The sequence below is a fragment of the Ambystoma mexicanum genome, chromosome 5p (assembly GCF_040938575.1).
Source record: "Ambystoma mexicanum isolate Mex_15411 chromosome 5p, UKY_AmexF1_1, whole genome shotgun sequence".
NCBI lineage: Eukaryota > Metazoa > Chordata > Amphibia > Caudata > Ambystomatidae > Ambystoma > Ambystoma mexicanum.
In genome coordinates this window covers 200,293,795-200,313,931 of record NC_090930.1, presented here as the reverse complement: position 1 = coordinate 200,313,931, position 20,137 = coordinate 200,293,795, and the positions used below count along the sequence as shown (strand labels likewise).

At 45.2% G+C, this 20,137-nt stretch overlaps 1 protein-coding gene across 1 annotated transcript in view; it reads left to right on the top strand.

Annotated features, from left to right (window-relative positions):
* The first annotated feature begins 5,010 nt into the window (after window positions 1–5,010).
* NXT2 (nuclear transport factor 2 like export factor 2) overlaps window positions 5,011–20,137 on the top strand; it is a 143,044-nt gene continuing 127,917 nt past the window's right edge. Inside the window, exon 1 of the mRNA XM_069612623.1 lies at window positions 5,011–5,164. Coding sequence (XP_069468724.1) covers window positions 5,153–5,164 — 12 coding nt within the window. The 5' untranslated portion in view covers window positions 5,011–5,152. The remainder of the gene's footprint in view (window positions 5,165–20,137) is intronic.

The window sequence follows — 20,137 nt, the reverse complement described above, 5'->3', positions numbered from 1 at the left end:
CCTTGGAAACAAGACGACACGAAGCAACACAGGTCACACAGAAACTCTGGGTATTAAGCGCGTTATAAATACGCAACTAAGACATACTCCTGTTACAGTACCTTGACGCCCCCGGGCTGTGTGAGCACTTTAAAAATACAAATAAATAAATATAGTGACAGAACATAAGCTGAAGGTTGTATTTACCACTCAGTCTGAGGGGAATCATACAGGTCCACGGCTGTGCGCTGTGACAGAGATTTCCCGTGGGCCACTTCTCAACCACACCGCTGAGTTTGGCAACTTCGCAGATAACAGGTATGCCATGCTCTTAACAGCACCCTCTGGTACGATGAGGATCTGATGTAGCCGGCCTGCGGTAGTGGTAGATAGCAGCCCCCCAGAAAAACTCCTGTGCAGTCCTGGCCAGAGATCGCGGCACCATTTCTGTGATGGGCAAGATAAGGCCCTTTTCAAGGGCCCGCCGCTGCCCCAGCCACCTCATTTTGCAGCAAATAAGGAGGTCAGACACAGACTGGTGGTAAATCAAGCTTCTTGTATTATATAGCAAATACACAGCATACAGAGTGATCAGTTGATCAACAGAAAACACAGTAGGACAAGTGTTCAGGAAGTTGGCAGACAGAGTTCTCTGGGGCCCAACTCTAGAGTGCTGGGTATATCGCATATCATAGGCAAACACTAATATGTTACAGTACTTTCCTAATGGGGGGGTGTTACTTGGCACAATATTGCAGACATTTGGCCACAACTGATGACATCTCACTTGTGACCTTGCGACGCAGCCTTGTGGGGACATTGTGTTGTATTATAGATAAGCGGCATTCGCAGAAACCATACTGTTATCTCCCATACATGGGGCTAATGCTATACTTGCGGAGAATAAGTGGAAGAGAAGGTCTGGCGTGTCCTCTGCCCTAGAAGGAGTTTGGGCCTGTCTTGGGTGCTGCGTGCAGAGGGAAGGTCTGAGGCCTAAATATATTAGAGAAAGCCCAATGTAGTATACCATAGCATATCATAGCATAACAATCAAGCATAACATAGCATAGCAATTCTGCATAGCATAGAAGTCCTGTCACATCACACCTTTGAGGAAACAACATATTAAAAGGATGATTCCAGGCTTGCATGCGATCTAACCACCACAATAATTCCATCCTGACTTCCGTATTAAGATCGATCTCGTCTAAATAACTGTGACCTTTCCTCAGGTGAAGAGCTTTCAGTCTCTGAAGGGCCCAGAGAATTGCATGAACCAATGTGGACAATAGTCCCACAATACGAGATAGTGATCTCAAAGATATTATCCGAACCGCTGAAACTATTTTGATCTCCTTCTTGATTGGACGAGATAGAAGAGGCTTGTAAGTTGAGAGAGAAACTTGTAAGGTGTCTATTTGAAAACCCATAAAATCTATTCTCCAACACAGTCCTATGTGGAATTTCTTTCGGTTTATGACCAAATGCAAGTCTTGAAGAAGAAAGGTGATGTGCTGCCGTGGTCCTGGATGAGAACATTAAAAGAATATTGTATATGCCAATAATGAAATAAACCCCCATGCCCTCAAGGCTGTCACCACTGGTTTCATAACATTAGTAAAGGACCAAGGGGCAAGATGATAGACTGATGGCGAGAGTGACAAGCACACACTTCCTGTTATCTAAAAGAAACTGCAGGTAATTTTAATGGGGGCCGTGACTAGGAAGGTCAAATATGCATCTTTGAGGTCACCTTGCAAACCAGTATCTTGGAAGTAGGGTGTCCTTCAACAGATGAATGACTTATCTTGAAATGGCTGCACTGAAGGAGGACGCTGAATTCTCTGAGACTGGTTACATACCTCACCCTTCAAACTTCTTCATCACCACCCTGGGATGGCCCATTGGGACCCGACTGATGGCTCCCTTCATGAAGACTAGAATCGCATGCAGTAGAAGGGCACTTTCTGGGGGAAAAACAAGAGCAGCAAGAGAGGGCTGAATAGGTTCCTTGTAAAACAGAATGCAAAACCCTTGACTGGTCTGATGAACTGATGGGTTGTGTGTGGTGTTGTAATGAAAATTGAAAAACCCAGAGAAACTGCCTTTTTTTATTTCCCTGGAAAAAAAACTCCATAGGAGGGGAAGAGTCTTACCTCTATGATACCTCTTCCCCTTGTAAAGCCTTGTTGTTCCTGGTTCTGGCCCCTAGTCGTCTGCCACATTGAGTGAAAAATGTAGTGGACTGGAAGTCATCTTGCGGCTATTGGATAGGGCACCTCTGTCTGGAGGGATTCTTTAAATGAACTGCCTGCCAGCCAAACGACTCCTTCCTTTTCCGGGCCTCCCAAAAACACAACCCCCAAAGCCTCTCTTTCTCTGAACAAGCGAGAGCCTGCTTCAGCCCCAGTCCTTAGATGCTCAATCCACCAATGTGGAATCTAGTGTCACAAGAACCTTCTATGTGGGTACAGCAAAGATAACCTTATTGGCACTGCACAAAAAACAAATTGCTCTCACAGCCTGTTCTTGGACACGGACGGTGTCCTCCCTACCTCTACTACCCATGGCCTTCTCTGCATAATCAAATATCTTTGAAAAGTGCCCTGAAACGGGTCTCATCACGAGTTGGACCCAAACTGCAACATAGCCAGGAGCTGGAGGTAAATCCGCTGACTTTCCACCAATTTTCGGCGCAATTACTGTGGCGGAATTACCACTGCAGTAATTGCACCAAAAATGCCCCATTGAGTTCAATGGACTCCAATGAATTGTGGACTTCCACCACCACTAATCTGGGGGCAATACCGCCAGACCAAGTGGTGGTAACGGTAATTGCATTCAATGGCCTTCCGGCAGATTTTCCGCCGGGATACTGCCCAACTCGTAATGACCCCATAATGATCTCCAATGTCTTGACACAACTTTAGAGCCCTGTCTAAGCCTTTTAGGTAGTAACTGCCTTATGTAGTCACAAGAGATCCATTGTGGGTCTAATACAGCGGTAACTGTGGGCTTCTGAAAGGTAGACTGTCTGGAGCATTCAGATCCCAATTAGTTTTTTACAGAAGCACTATCTTCACGAGTGGAAGTCTTGCCCATCATCAAAAAGTGTCTTTTATGGTGAGGCGCACACACAATCTTTTCCCCCTTTGCACCTCCAGAGGACTTGCATTGCGAGATTGTCCAAGACAGCTTTTTAATAGGTGCTGCAACAAAGGACTCCTCCAGTACGGACATCCTTCTCAGCCAACCAAAACTGCTCCTCACAATCCAGAGATAATGTCAAAACATAATCCTCCCTTTTTTTAAAGGTTCACCCACATTATCTTTCGTTAGTTTTGTTATGTTAGAAATCACAGTAGAGGAGAGTGACTGAACAGCACCAAGATGAGAGGTTATGGAGTGCGGATAGCTCCTCAAATTGTGCTTATGTGACCCCTAAAGGCCTCTCAACAGGACTAACGGGGTCCATACCCATACCCAGGATAACGATACTATACAGGTATACATATTAACCTAAAGCATGAGTTGCGTTACTCTGCAGATGCAGGCAACAAAGTATCTGTCTCTGAAATGAATGAGAGACAATGCCCACTAGACAAAGAATGGGACAAGAAGTCCCACATAGTATGCTCGCCCCGCTCTGGGGCATGCGTCCAACACGCGGACCATGAAAGAAAATTACACGACCACCGCAGCACCAGAGGAATGAGGCCATGGAAAACACACCCACACAAAGCATAAATAATAAGCACATCACTAGAGTACATTTAACTCATATGTGGCAGCAGAAAAAGGTGGAACGCCAGGTATTTTATTGACCGATACTGATGTTCACAAACACCTGGTAGCAAGGCCGGCTGATGATTTGTCTTGGCTCACGGGGCAATTTCAATATATTTGTGGCCCAGTTGCCTACAGTTCGGAAAACAGGTGCTTAATTAATGGATGCAAAGGAATGCAGCAAGGATGTTTATCACTATACATTATCACGGGCAGGCAGCTAAAACACTAAATGTCAGCTGAAAATCTAGTAAATGCTATGTTTCAGCAGGATGCTAACATAGACGAAATCATACCGCTGAAATCTTTAATTCCCCAGAGAGGGATCGAAAAAGGAGAATTTTGTTTTGGGTGGGTGAGAGTTGCTTAAAACAAATGGATGGGCAGGGGCTTGTAGGAGTAGCCAGGACTGTCTAACAAGTGGGGTTTGAAGCTAATGTAGTTCGGGCGCACTGCAGTGACTTTAACATCTGTAAATGTCTCCACAAAGCTCTTGAATGGGCATTTACAGATTTTGGATGGGCCTTGCCCGCTCAGGCCTCCCTGTCTACGCCTCGGCAAGTTGGCAGGTGAATACATTCCTTCTATCTATGGCGGGTGACACTCGCCTAAAGCGTGAATTGAGAGCTATGCAAAATAGAAGTAAAGGGCAAGAAGTTGATAATAAGGCTGCTATGAGCCAGCAAAGGCAGCCCGTACCGTGCACACAGCAAAGCGCACATTTAAAGTCTTGAATTAAGTTGATAGCAGCCAGCAAAGCGAGCATGTAACCTGCGCACGGCAACCGGCACATTTAATGTCATTAATTATGTAGCCGTGTGGAACTCCCAAGAAGGGAGCAGTTGTTGGGGGGCTACCCGGTCCATTTCCACTGAAACATTTGAGAGGCCCTGACGCCTTCCCTGCATGGCACCATGTTGCTCACTACACTCGCGTTGGTTCATACTTCCTTCGCTGCTGGCAAGGATTTTAATGCAGCCTCAACGTCTTGACCTAAATATAACAGAAAGCGGAAATATAATTTCCAGCCGACTTCGTACGCCCTTATGTTTCAGAGAGAGAAAAGGCTCCGGCGCTTCCTGTGTTATCAGTTCACCGTTCTAGATATGATTCCAGAAGTCAGCAGCAGCTGGCAGTGGACGTGGTACACTTTCCTGCCACATGACGTCACTATCTCACAAGCTGACTTCAACCTACGTTTGAGAACGTAACGTGCGTTCTCTCACGTGACGAACACGGGAGGACGCGTGGATAGGGTCCTTTTCTCGAATGGGAACCAGGCACTACTTTGGAGCTGTTTGAGCGCTTAATAGTTTGCAACGGGTGACGCATTACGTAATCTACGCCCCCATCTTTCGTTTGAGGCCCCCAGTGTAAAGTTGAACGAATGGCTTCAGTGGTGAGTGAATTAAAGGGGTGAAGTGGAAACAGCATGATGGCGTACTGATTGTGGGCAATTGCTTGAAAAAGAAGCAGTTGTTTTTAAGTGTTCTGTTGCAGTCTCCTTTGAAATAAGAAGTGCATGTTACCCTTTTCGTACAGGACGACGTGTTTTTGGAGATAAACGTTGGTTTAACGTGTTGCCCCAGTTTAATTTGTATATATTTGAGGCGGAATTGTTCTACACCGGACAAGAGAGGTACAGCTAAGTGAAACTTCAATTTACCGGTGGCTTACAGTCTGGCCGTCTGAAGATGCACGTTGCTCGTTTCAAGATGATCACCCCTGCCGGTGGTCCGAGGCCCTGGAGTCGGAGGGCTCTGCTGGGCAGGCCCACAGGCTTGTGCGGTGCACTAAAGAATGTTCTGGTGGCAGGAGTTGTATTCCTTTTTTTTTTTATATCCAATATCTTCAAATAACGACAGAATGCCTTCTGTGCTTCTACATTTCTTTATTGCCATCCATTGACTGCCTTCTCCCCATACCCTTCCTTTCCACATTCCACTCCCCAAACATTCCATGTTCTATTTAGCCACAACACCTCCCCCTTGCTTATCATGAAAGTTCACGCTTTCCATCAGCCTGGCAGGGTCACCTCTACATTTGTTCAATGAGACGTAAAGGCTGGCGTATAGTCCTTTGAGGGCAACCACTACCACATACATAAGGTGGAGAAATTCCACAGTCTTTAAGTGACAGGGGAATCACCAAGTTCTCCAATCCTCCTTTCTCCAAACAGTTCCCTCTTCGAGTCATTCTGTGACATGAGACCAACAGGTTCTTCATTTCTCCCTTCCTCATACATGTCTTCATCCAATTCATCCTGGAACATTGCATGGAAGAGCGAAGCATCTTTTGTCACTACACTGTCACTTTTCACAGCATACACTCTGGGCCTTTTGACAGTCATAGTTATTAGTGACTCTAGCTGATGTCTGGATCTCATCTCCTTTTGTTGTTTCTGCCTGCTTTGTACCGATTCACTTTCACACGGTCGTCTGATTTCCTTCAATTCTACTCCTCTGGTGATTTATCCAATCTCCACTAGCTTGCAGTCTTCTTCCTTCCTTCCTTTCCACATTCCACTCGCCAAACATTCCATGTTGTATTCTTCCACAAGAGGAGTCCTGGTGGTAACTGATTGCAGAGCGGTTCTCTTCTTTCTTCTTGCTGATAGATTTTATCCTTCGCTGGTGATTATTGGATACCGAGGCTTGAGTCTGATTACTCCACTTTCTTGGGTTGAGTATGTAGTCGTGGGTTAGGATTCTTCATGGTCTGTGTGGACTTGTCACAGTAGGGCTGGTTTTACAAGGTCTTTGCTGTGATGGGCCGCAGGTAGTGGTTGAAAGGTTTTGCAGTGGGGGCAGTGAGTCTTCTGATCAGAAGGTTCGGGTTCTGATCCAGTCATAGGCAGAAGTTCTTACTACGCTGTTAGATGTTGTCCAACATCTAGATGCCCAGTTCTCTGTGAAGGTCATCTATACTTGTGAAGTTTGGAACTCCAGATGCTATCTGCATGGCCATGTTCTGGTCTATCTGAAGACTCTTCCTGCGTCGCTCCTGGCAAGTCATCCATGCTGCGAAAGCATTAGAAAGGGTAGGTCTGATGATCGCTTTTTAGACGTTGATCTTTGTCCGGCGGGGCATAGACTTGGTCTTCAGTAACGGATACAGTGCTGTAATTTTCCTGTTGCCTTCTCAATATTCTCGATATGGCTTCTCCAGTTAAGTTTGCTGTCCAGGGTCACTACTGAGTGGGAAGCCACTCGGCCCTTTTATTATCATGATGACATGTCTCCCACATGTCATACTCCACGTGACTTTCACCGAAGCCCAGGAGGGGCGTTAGTCACAACATCCCATGCCAGGGATATACAATAAAACGACAAAACATTGAAAACAAAATATGCATTGTCAAGTATGCACAATCCGATCACTCTGATACAGAGATTGGCCCATATACATGTTATGGTCAGGCATTGACCAAAAGGGCATCCCACATGAGAGGGATTTTAATGCACTCAGGATACCAGACAAATTGGGATTATAAAACACACAGGATGTCGGACAAATCGATGAGGCGCTGAGGGTCAACGCACATACAGGCACACTTTATTAGTCGGGGGTTGAAACTTTATTAGTTCATTGTTATTGGGGGGGCTTGGCAGGAAAAGCCGCACCTGGATACCGGGGGCCACATCTGCTGTGCGGAGCGCGATGGTCTATGGTGAGAGTCCACCGTTGGGTACGCTGGCCACGGTTGTTCCTTGGACTGGCAAACAGGGTGAGGGTGCCTGTGATGTTACCGCTCCTGGCCGCATGAGCACTTCCCTCCTGGAAAGCTGCCGACTAGGCGTGGATGTGCCTGGTGGAGTGGGGACCGCTGGTGGTCTTAGTCGGTGCCCCTCCGCTTGTTCTGTCCTCGGCGGGAAACAATTATTTCATTGTGGCTGCAGATGCCGCTCATGAGCGGGACTTTTCCTTCACTTAGTGCAGCATCTTGCCGCCTTTCACAGCATCGCTTCGACCAAACCATTTCCTTCCCCCCCTATGTCGGAGTCCCCAGAGTTTGTGGGGTGCAGGGGTTGGGCGAGGGTGGCGTTCACAACCGTAAGGCTCCATGAGGCAGGAGCCATCGCAGGCAGCGGTCCGGGCTCCACACTAGTCAGTCTCCCCCAGGCAGGAGAATGGCCCTTATATATCTTTTTTTTTTCTTTTCTTTTATGCACGCCGGGGAGGCCGGCAGGACCATTGTATGTAGGGGCTGCGGGGAGGCCATGCCCCATGTTGTGGCCATCCTCTTAGCCTTTCATGCCTTGCACACCACGGCTTTGCCAATACCGTTGGCACACTTTAGCATGTCAGTCGCATGGCAGGTACCGGCTATGTCCCTCATTACCGCCACCATCTTGTCCTCTTGTTCTGTGCTTACCGCGACTTCCTCAACCCCGCTGGCAAGCTCCGGGCCACCATCTTGGCCTTTTGTGTGCGGCGTGCTATGGCTTCATAAATGCTGTTGGCCCGCTTCGCGGCAGGGTCAGGCAGTGTGCCCTATGCTGCTCGAGCTCCTCCAGAAGCGAGCTTGGCCATGTTGTTAGCACAGCAGGGGCCAGTCAAGCCCCTTGGGATTGGTAGGGCGCAGGATCCCATTCTCATCCCCAGTTGTTAAGGGGCCCACTGGTTCAGGGCCTTGGTGGTGGAGGGCTGTGCTGGGCAGACCCACTGCCTTGTACACAGCACTGGCGCCGCACTAAAGAATGTGCTGGATGCAGGAGACATGGTGGTAACTGACTGCCAAACGGGAAGCCTGACACATCTCCCACGTGTCATACTCTACATGACTTTCACCCGAGCCCAGGAGGGGTGTTGGTCACAACAATCACAATGTCAGCACGTTCATTGCCTTCTAGTGGGAAAACCTACCTGCATATACCAGCAACATAAGTTCACCTGATGTGGTGTATGTTAAGGTGGTTTTGAAAGGGAAATGGAAGCCCAGTGTATATATTTTTTTGGGCACAACCATTTGTCTATTAGTATATACTAGCTGTTGCCCGCGGCAGCGCTTGCATGCATTTTGGTATTTGGTACAATTGTCTTTAAAAGATGCATGAGTGTTTGTGTTTTTTTTCTTTTCTTTTTGGGTTCAAACTGTACGAAATATAATTGATAGGTTGATGTCTTAAGGTAATAAGCAATTTTTATTGCAGACGTTAGTCAGGGCATATTGGCTACAAAACAAAGCTAGTTCCATTGATGCGCGTCCAGAAATGTTTTTGTGCTGTAATTACAGACGAGGCAAAATGAAAATTACTTATTTGGCATCTGCAACCTACAAAAAAAAATGTGAGTACTTCTTTGTAAACTTCATTCGTGGTTCTCCCATCAGGTGCTAGGATTACCAGAGAGTTAGGTGAGCTCACTCTGGAACAGGCCACGTAAAACTGCCCATGTGAGAAGCAGTCTTCCCTTAGGTCAATCCCTGCTACGTTAATGTCTGCCCCTGAGATTTGTTGATGGTCATGGCGAAACAAACCTTTAAGGGGAATTGAAGCCTTTTGAATTCAAACAGATATTCTGAAGGTATAAGAGAGGTGTTTGTGGTAACACGGACTCTCCTGGTAAGAACCGGTTAGCACTGTAGCCTCAATCACATTTCTGAGGAGAGCATCTTAAAGATAATTTAAAACGAAGAAACAAACAATAATTGAAATGAACTAAGAAATCAACCGTATCTAGGAACAGACCAACGAAGCTCCAAAATATTAATCCTCGGATTTTAAAAAATAGCAAAAAACGTGACTACCCGCAACGACGTGTGCCCTCGCGTGTGTGCCCATTTGGGTTGCACACTCAATGACATTACTTTTTTCATTTTTGTTCTCAGTGTTTCTTATAAATGGGCACCAATCGGCTAAGTTGTGGGCAGGGTGTCCATCCGGCACATTAAAAATATTATTTGTACAATTGTAATATTACATTGTAATAGTATATTATAACATTGTGATTATATTATGACTCAACTGTCGTATGTGAAAAAAGTATCAATTTTTTTAGTGATATCCATATCTTGAGAACTACTGACGTTGGAAGCATTTGGCAAGTAAACATACTTTATAATTGATATTTAAAATGTCAATTTTTACTTTTTTTACTTTTCTAACATCTTCTGTTTGTGAGAGATGGGTATCCTTAAAACAAAAAAACACCCCCTTTTCTACCTCCATTAACTTGAATTTTGGGAAATGGTAAACATGTGTTTTTGAAGAAGAATCCTTCCTTAGTGGGGGCATACATCATGAAAACAATGTACCTTCCAAATGTAACGTTCCTAGGTTAAACGGTTTGAGCTGGGTGTTCAGGGCTTCTTCTTTTATATAGTTGTATATCATTTTGTAGTCCAAAGTTCTTGTTGGTTGAAACAATGGTATTGGCCATATTTTGTTGCATTACAATATCTGCTGGGACACATGAGCCAGTAATGTGAAGCTAACCTAGCTCTCCTAGGTTGGAACGAGAGGCACATTGCTCCAAGCCTGTGGTCGAAGTGTACAAAAAATGGTGGTGCTATGTTCCCCCTGCACCGGCTGCCCCATTGTACTCACTCCCCACCCATCAGTACCACCCCAGCGCTCACCATGGCCCCATTTTCAACCCCACACAATTAAAAAAAACATGCCTTCCTTTTACAAAAACACAAGGGGAGAAAATGCATTTAAATTACCACCATTAGTTGGTCATTGTCCCCCCAAAGTATGCAGCTTTAAACAGCCTACCCCTTCGAATCGCCCACCATTCCCACCTCTTAAGGGACACTCCTAGATCTGTTGCCACACCCAGCGACCTATTATCTGTACAGACAATGTCTGCAGCAATCCATGATTAATTGCAGAAGAAACAGATCACTGCCGAGCAGGACCTTGTGACTGCTTGCCAATGAGTGTTTCTCCCAGAGGTAGTCTATATGAATGAGCAAGAGCAACCCAGCACCTGCAAGATAGCGCATCATGGTGTGACATTGGAGTGTTACCATCATGGCCCCGGTTCAAATCTACAGTACAGGAGAATCTAAATAAATATTCTTCAATGCCATCCTGGAACGTTGCTTCGGTCGAATGAAGTAAAGGAACGATGACTAACTTACCCAGAAAGTAAGGGAATTTCGTACCCTTTAGTTCCTGCCCGCTTTCACCTCTGCTCCAAGCCAGTCTGAACCGGCGCATATATTCTCTATCTTCTCTGTTGGAGGAAAGGAGGGCATTCGCTCTAAATGATGACAGTATAACTGTAAATCTGTGAATTCCATGTTCCCAGAGCACCAACTGACCGGACCTAATGATCAGTCCGTGTGCGAGGTCTTGTGAAGGTTGCCAGTATTCCCATTTAAAATGCTTAGTGCAACTGATCAGAGGACACCTGTTATGTTACTATGCTTATATCCTGCACTAAATTACTATCGTACTAGGTTTGGTGTGCATAGGCTTGTCCTAGGAGTAGCATATTGTTACCCCCACCAAATTCAGACTTTAATCTGTTGAATTAAGTAAATAATCAGAAATTATTTACAGGACAGGAGAGGGGTGAAAACATTTTTTCACTGAGACAATTGGTGTATAGAACTATTTCAGTGAAATGGTCCAAAACTGACATGTTTTCTGCATCCAGAGTTTCTCACAAAATAGTTACTGCTGAGTATTCAGGCATTGATTAAGGTTCTATACAGTGTAGATAGATGAGTGAACCTTGTCATCGAATTGAGCAAAGCTGTGGTTTATGTTCCTTCAATCGTAATATTTTTTTATTAGAAGGCTCGTCATCTGAATGTAGATATTGACATTCCTAGCTGGTTTTCAAGAGTATTTTTCTATGCTTTTCTGCCTTCACACCTACGCTCCAATCTACCGTTTCCTCATGTCTCCTTGTGATCCAAGCTTGGATGATTACTCGCTACCTTCACTTAAACTTGTGAAAAATAGAATATTTTTCCCTGCTTCTACTAACCCCCTTGATATATTTTATTTGTATTGCGTTCGTACAAAAGTGTTTCATGCTTCCTCCTTCCATTGCTTTTAAACCATCCTCAATTGTACCCTTGCCTACGGCCTGCAAGTTTTGTCATTTTCAGCTCTTCATTTTCTCTGTCTCATTCTGTCGTTTTCCACTTTACAGTATTCGCAAGTCCTGTGTTTTCTTCACCAGTCAAACTAGTGTTAGGAGAATTCTCAGAAATGTGCTAATTCCTCTCTACCTTAGAGACCCCCAGCACTTTTGATGGACTCTAGGACTTTTTAATTTTAACCTGGTGAGAGTGAGACCTTTTTCCCCACTCTCTCATGTATTGTAAATGTGATTTAAACCCTGTTTCTTTTGGTTTTTGGAGTCTGACAAACTCCATAGGCATCTTTTTACATTGTGTCAAACAGCATCTTTAGTGCAGTGACACAGGGAGTCTTTCAGATTTCCCAAGGTTTAAATACCTTTCTCTTGGACTACTACTGTTTCCAAGAGCAGTAAAGTGAAATTGACTTTACTTACATTATAACACTCTACACCAGCACACACTATTTTACCATAAGCTATGGAGGGGATACTTAGTAGCCCCTTTGTCTAGCTTCTCATGTAACATATGTTATGTTACCCTTTACACAATTAATGGCTGGTGGCAGTGGTTACTTTTTTCTACAGTGTTGTGTTTTTACCACAGGCTGCGTTCGCAGCTGCATTAAAGTACCCTTCCCTTGGGTGCCATTTTTGTCGAAATACCCGGTCTTCTTTTTTGTTGTTAGGTCCTTCTTCAGATTTACTCTGCGCGCCAAACCAGGTTTGGTCCCTTTTTCATTTTGTCTTTGGCGGGCTTCACGAGTGAAACCTGCCTCTGGCTCCAGTATGTCTGGTAGGGGCAGTAAGTGAGGGAGTTGCCCAAACTCAAAGGGCTTAGTCTCCTAGGAGTCAGGAATGCACTCCAAGGTGAGTGATCGGCTGGCTGTGCGGCAAGGACAGCCACCCTGCTGGGTGACTGACAGCCAGGCTGGAATTAATGGGAGACACCTGCATAAAAGGCGAGGCTTTTTGGCTTGAAAGGCAGAGTCGACCACTGGATGAAGGAATCCGAAGAACTTGAAGAGGACGCCTGCTGCAACTCCTGGACTCCATAATTCTTATTGACCGAGAAGCCCTGCAAAGACGACTTCTCCCCTTGAGTTAGTGGGACCAATTTACTCCAGACTAAGCCCCCTGGGCATCCTTCTCGGAGCTGGTTGAATTTCAATTCGCTGCTGGAACCGAAAAGCCAGGGAGAGGACCACCAGTTTGTGTGCGTTGCTTTTAAGTTGGCCAAGAGCTCCAGGAAGAGCCTCCGGACTCCCAGGAAGCAGGACCGAGCCTGAACCCCCTCAGCAGAGTGGGGGAACCCCAAATGCAAGGAAGGCCCATCTCGACAACCAAGAACCATGTTGGTGCTGATTGCGGTAGACGCGAGGAGCTGAAACACCAAGTGCCACTTGTTTGTCGGTTGCCATCTGTGACCGTCCCGTTGTAGTGCAGGAGTCCCCAGACGTCCTCCCTCTTGTTCCCACGACTGAGGCCCAGGACCAACAGGATCTGCAGAGATGCACAGGAACAGAAGTCATCTGCTGCATTTTGCTTCAATCTTAAGGTACTGTAAAGTCTGAGAGAACTTACCCCTCTGTGTATATTTGCTTCTAATTCATAAGTCTCCTGGCTTGTGGCCCTAGATTTGATTCACCTTTTTCACTAAAGAATTCTAAAAACATTGTGCAAAGACTTTCACTCACCTTCAAGAAGGGTCTCAGCTACATAGACCTTTGGCCATGGACCTTGGCTTAGCTTGATTCCCTGAAATGAGTCTTCTCTCTGTTTATACATTGGGGCTCATTGGTGGACGGGGGGGGGTTTCAAAAGTATTTGCCTGCTTAAGGAATATTTGTGATCCCTTGTTTGTTCTTATAACTTTTTCTTTTGACACTCTCAAAGCCTACTCTGAATGCAACAGTAATATATTAATGTCCAGTAAGTGTCTGTGTGCCATCCGCCAATGGGTCTTTACTGAAAAACCTAAGAGTGTGTACTTATTGCTTCCTTTTAAAGAAGGCTTGTTTAACTGATTGGTAAATTGTCGCTGTGAATCTCTGCAACTCCACTACTGCTCACATGACACCTCTTGAGATAAGCCTGGCTGCTAGGCCACACTACCAACCTGTGTAGTTCAGAGTTATACCAAAGGTTGGGTCCCTATTGGTAGGAGGCTGAGGTTGTTGTAGTGCACCCTAAGGGTGCTACTAAAAATCCTTACCTAACACTGGTGGCAAGCGGTGAGGAACTATTGTAGAGTTGTTACATTGAGAATTTGCTGTGCTTTTTGTTCAACTAAAAACCTTCACAAGGCTAAGCCCCACTAGAATAGCAATTGTAACATGCCAAACATGGATAACTTCAGGCAGGAAGCCCTGATCATTCGAACAGTAGATCAACTGAAGGAAATGTGTAAAGTCAGGAATCTCCCTGTGAAAGGAAAGGGGGGGGAAAATGAATTGATTAAAAGACTGTTGAATAATCAGTAGGCCGGTAACACCTACTAACCCAGGAAATGTGGAAAGTGATAATGAGGATGATAATTCAGAGTCTCACTCTGTCTTAGACGAGTCAGAGGAGGAAGAGGAGTTTCAGGAAGAGAGCCCCTCCATGCCCCAGCCTGCCCTTATGCCTCAACCTGTATCCACCAGGACCACACAAGGTCAATCACTGAGTCCAGAATTTGTGTCTCTTGAGAAAATTGAGACTTGATTTAGAGTTCAAAAGATTACAAGTCCAGGCGAAACCAAACATTAAGACAGCAAGCTCAGGGAACTAGAAATGCAACATGCTCTTGAAACGAAGAAATTGTCTCTTGAAAACTTTCCTATCCAAGAGTCCTCTAGGTCTTCCAGTCCAAAGAGGCCTTGCATGCCCAAAGAAGCAGTGAGTATGTATGATGTGAAACCTGATATTTTGGATTGGTTGGGTGCTTTTGAAAATAACCATTGCATTCAGGCTTACACAGGGAATCGGCTGATTCCCTGGCTTCTGTCTAGGATCCCCCAGGTTGCAACTGATGCTGTAATGGAGGTGGGGGAACTTGAAAGATTGGAGTATGGAAATGTGAAGCTAGCTTTGATAGCTAGATTTGGGAAAACTCCTTCCCAGTACCTTAAGAGGTTTAGGACCCTCTAAGACTAATGGTACCCCTTGGGCTGCCTGGGTGTGTGAATGTTTGAAAATCTTGGATGGTTGGGTTAAGGGTTACAGAGTAACTACTTTTGAAGGAATGAGAAGTCTATTTTTGTTGGAATCTATTTTTGACGCCTGCTCTCCTGAGCTGAGACAGCACTTGGCTGACTCTAAAGAGATTGATCCCAAGAAGTTGGCAAAGGTTGCTGACTTGTGGGTTGCCAACAGGGCCACTCACAGGGATTCTGGGGCCAGTCACAAGAAGGCTAAGGGGAAGCAGCACAATAAAAATGACAGAGGATTCTAAAACCTCCCATCCAAAAAAGGGCCACACATAAGAAGGGTAAATTCCGTGGGAAACAAAGTCAGTCTAGTGAAACCTCTGGTGCTAAACCAGAGGGAGGTCAGCAGAAGCCCCAATTTGACAAAACATTTGGGAAATTTTATGCTTGTGGGTCAACTGACCATGTGAAAGGGGATCCTAGATGCAAGGGTAAACCTTCAGGGGTCCACACCGCCTCCTTAGCCTTTATCCCAGAGGGAGAAGTTCATATGGCAAGTGGAAACTTTAATCTATTGGCTGAAAACCCCATTGGAGTCTCTGCCAGTGTTTCGTTAGTGTCCCTGGGTCTGTGGGAACAGCAGAAAGTAGATATGTATAACTCTATTTCAGATAATGATATGATATGGCATTTATATAACACTCATATACACAAGTGTTTCAAGGCGCGACGAGGCAAGGGAGGGGGAACAGACGGAAGATAGACAATGATCCTACTAGGCCAGGTGTCATTCAGATCGCACAAGTGCATGAGAAAGGGAAGGAGTAGAAGTGCAGGGGGAAGAGGAGAGGAAAGTGCAGTACATGGGATAAGAAAGAAAATGAACAATAAGTAAAAGTATGGCCAGCAGTTGGTAAGTGCAGACGTCAGGTGTCAAGTACTGGTAGTGGGACACAAAAGAATATTACAAGGACATTGTACTTGTGAATGGTCAGGAAACATCTGCTATTATAGACATTGGGTTCAGCATTACAGTAGTGGATGAAACCTTTTTCAAACCAAAGGATGTTGCTAAGGCACCCAAAGGCCCCACTATACTTGCTGGAGGCCCTATCCAGATGGTTCCAATACTACCAGCTCTCATCCAGTGCAACAATATGACTGTAAGAATACCTGTCAGTGTACAAAATTAGGCTCCTGGGAGAGTCCTGTTGGGGAGCGACTTAACAGCTCTTGGAGTTGTATTAAGCTCTCCCAGGCCTCCCAGCAAAAGTAAGCAGGAGCAAACTAGGAAGGTCAGAGAGCAGACTTTAACTGACTCTCAGTGAGAAGTTACTGAGACACCTTTCAAGGCATAAAATAAACAGTGTCGCAGAGCAATTTGCTATGCAATTCTGTAGGGTTTCAAATTAAATTGGGACTTGTGTAGCAAAGTTAGCTATTTAAGTTACCCTGTTCAATGAAAACACAACCTACCCTGCATTCCTTTCTTGCCTTCAGAGCTCTCCCCACCCTACTTTCTCTGTTCAATGCAAGTTCAAAGGGACTAATAAAGAGAGAATGCAGCAGTAATCACCCCCTTCACCCATGTGCCAAAAGGCCGGTGTGGGAGTGCTACGTACATTTTATTTTCATTTTTCAAATAATTGAAAACCAGAAATAATTGAGATAATACTGTTATTAAGCTAACTTTAACCTGCCTGTCAAAGACCAGTATGTGTTTATTTTTTTTTAAAAAGGCTTTCAATTCCTTTTCTAAAAATAGGTTACATAATGCATAATTACAGTATTGCTACTGTAAAACACTGCATTGTCTCCATGCTTTACAGTGAAGTGTATCTAAATCTCAGTGTCAACTAGATTTCATTTTGTTGGGGAAGATGCATCATACTGACGAGTGCACATTTTTGAAAATGTACATGACCATGCGGCCACATGCTTTTATGGCAAACCTAGTCCTGTGGCCGGCTGGTTACATAAGCTTGCAACTGGTACTGATCCCATACTCCTTGAAATTCTATCTTACTATGTTGGTTTATACCCACTACCCTGAAAGTGAGATGGCTGCAAACTACAATATTCTGCTTACTTTGCCCAGTTCTCATCCTGCTATGCCATTCACTGTGCTTAGTCTTTTACATAATGAATACACAAGGATAACTTGATATTTACTTAAAGTAGCAATCAATAATTTCATCCAGTCTGTACATCTACAGACCTACTGCAAAACTGTACACTGTAGTTGGCCTCCAAAGCTCACTTTGCTCTATGATTGCATTATATATTTGTACCTGCAGTAGAGGGAGCTGGCCAAACAGTTTTCAAGCCTTTTATCATGTCTTTATTTGTGTCCATTCATGCAGCTAACCTTTTTACAGACACTCATACAGGGCTTGCAAAGTCTTTTCTCCCACTCGCATAGTCGAGTAGATTTTAAGAAGGGCCAGTACCCTTTGCAGGGGATGTTGTAAACTTTTATTTACATTTTACTTTGTTTGCAGTAAATGTCAAATACAAGTTTCACTGTGCATGGCTGGCCTCTGGGCCGCAACAGTGTGCCAAACTAAAGTGGGTTTGTGGTGACATGCACCATTTTACAGAAAGAATTTGCAAGATGAGACTTATCTCACTAATGTCTGTCTTCAGCAGTATACAAAACAAAACGGCTGTATTGTTGCTTATTTTATATCTTGGGTACAAGAATCTTCTGGTGGCATAACGGTAGTACAAAATTGCTAATCAAATGGGTTTGTTTGCTAATCAACAAAAATGTAATTGCAAACTCTGCTAATCAATTTCTGAAAACTAATTTATGCCTTGCCTTTAACTCCCAGTCCACAGGAAGAGCACACTTCTGAGTCCAAGAAGAAAGAGACAAAGGAAACCCAAGGTCTTGGGGAACAAGAAAAGTAGCACTCCTGTGCACACAACCAGGACATCCCTGAGAGGACAGTCCCAAGTCACACATGTGATGCCTTCAGCAGCTGAGGCGGAGTGTGAGATTCAACCAGAGGATGGTGAAACGGCTACTGATGACTCAGAGCTGGAAGAAGCCCTTGCCCCTGTTTGAGATCTGAATCTTAAAAACCATCCTGAGCTGCAGACTTTGCTTGCAGAAGGTGGCCCCTGTAGGGCAAACTCCAGCAGAGGTCAAAGAGTGTCCTACTCTTGAAGGACTTCGCCAACAGGCAGCTTCCCAGCTGGAAGGGCAAGAGCCAGGGAAGCAGAGGCTGTACTGGGAGGATGGCCTCCTTTACAGTGAGCCTATTGAGACTACCCCAGGGACTACAGAAGACTTGTAGTGCCTTAGGAGGTGGGACCTCAGTTTCTACAGTTAGCCCATGAGATTTCTTTGGCTGGTCACTTAGGTTTTAAGAAGACCAAGGAAAGGACTTCTACTGGCCCAAGATGGGGTCTGATAGATAACTACGGTAGAAGCTGTCACACTTGGCAGACTTCAGGCAAGAGTGTGTCCAAGAACGTGGCACCCTTGGTGCCTCTCCCAGTGGTGGAAGTCCCTTTTGGGAGGGTAGGGATTGATGTTGTTGGTACCTTAGACCCTCCCACATCTTCAGGCAACCAATTTATATTGGTTGTGGTAGACCATGCTATCAGATAACCTGAAGCCATACCTATGAGTGGCTAAGGCCCTCCTTGATATCTTTACCAGGGTTGGTTTTCTTAAGGAGGTTATCTCGGACAGGGGGACCAATTTTATGCCCCACTACATGCAGACCATGTGGAAAAACCTGAGTAACCTACAAGTTCTCAACAGCCTACCATCCCCAGACCAATGGGTTAGTAAAGAGGTTTAACAGAATTATGAAGAGCATGACAGGTAGAGGAACCCCTTAGAAGAAAGTGGGACCTTCTACTGCCATGCCTTCTCTTTGCTTATAGAGAAGTCCCTCAGGAAGGGGTTGGTTTTAGCTCCTTTGAGATTCTCTCTGAGAGTCACTCTGAAGGAGAATGACGCAAATGATGACGGAAGCTTCTGATAACTTGAAAGCAGGCCAGGCTCTAGTGAAGCATTGGCATGACCAGAAGGCCAACATCGTTGAGTTTACTCAACACCAGCGAGTTATAGTTATGGTACCTACAAGGCAGAGGGCTTTGCAGGACAAATGGATTGGACCCCTCAAGGTTGTGGGCAAACCTGGAGAGGTCAATTATTTGGTGGACTTAGGCAATCCTAAGGAGGCCCCCAGGGTCTTTCACACTAACTGCCTAAAGGCCTAGCTAGCCTCTGCTCAGGAGGAGGAGGAGAGTGAACCTCTACCTGACCTCCTCGGGGGACAACCTTTTAGATGGGGGGGGGGGAATAGGAGTTAATCTCTCTTCTGATCTGACACTGGAATAGCAGGAGGAGTGCAACATAAATCAGTTTGCCCCTCTGTTTTTACTATCACCAGGCTTCACCCCTTGGGGACAGCATGAGATTGTTGCTGATGACTGTCCCCCTGTCAAAAGCAGGGGTTACAGAATGTCAGACCATGTAAGTACCCACATAAAGGTCAAGAAGATGCTTGATCTTGGGGTAATCGGGCCATCTACAAGTCATTGGGCTAGTCCAGTTGTACTAGTACCAAAGGCAGGATCCAGGGAACTGAGATTCTGTGTGGACTATAGAGCTCTGAATGCAGTCACCATGACTGATGCCCATCCTTTACCTAGGACAGATAAGCTGGTGGATAAACTTGGTTAAGCCAAGTTCCTCAGTACAGTTGACCTAACTTCAGGCTATTGGCAAATGGCTATGACAGACCATGCCAAGGAGAAAACTGCATTTTCAACCCCGGAGCCCTCTACCAGTTTAAGGTTATGCCTTTTGGACTAAAGAATGCACCTGCTACATTCCAAAGGATGGTAAATCATGTTCTGAATGCGATGGAGGACTTCTGCATGGCATACTTGGATGACATTGCAGTGTTCAGCCCTACTTGGAAAGAACATATTGACCAACTAGGATATGTTTTGCAGGCTCAGGCTCTTAAGCAGGCCAATCTGACCATAAAGGCAAGCAAATGTCAAATTGTGCAGAGTAAAGTGGTCTACCCTGGACATGAGGTAGGAGGAGGTGAAATCAGGCCATTGCCTAGCAAAGTACAAGCTGTACGAGACTGAGCCACCCCTACTACTCAAACCCAAGTGAGAGCCTTTTTAGGTCGCACAGGTTACTACAGGAACTTCATTGAGAACTA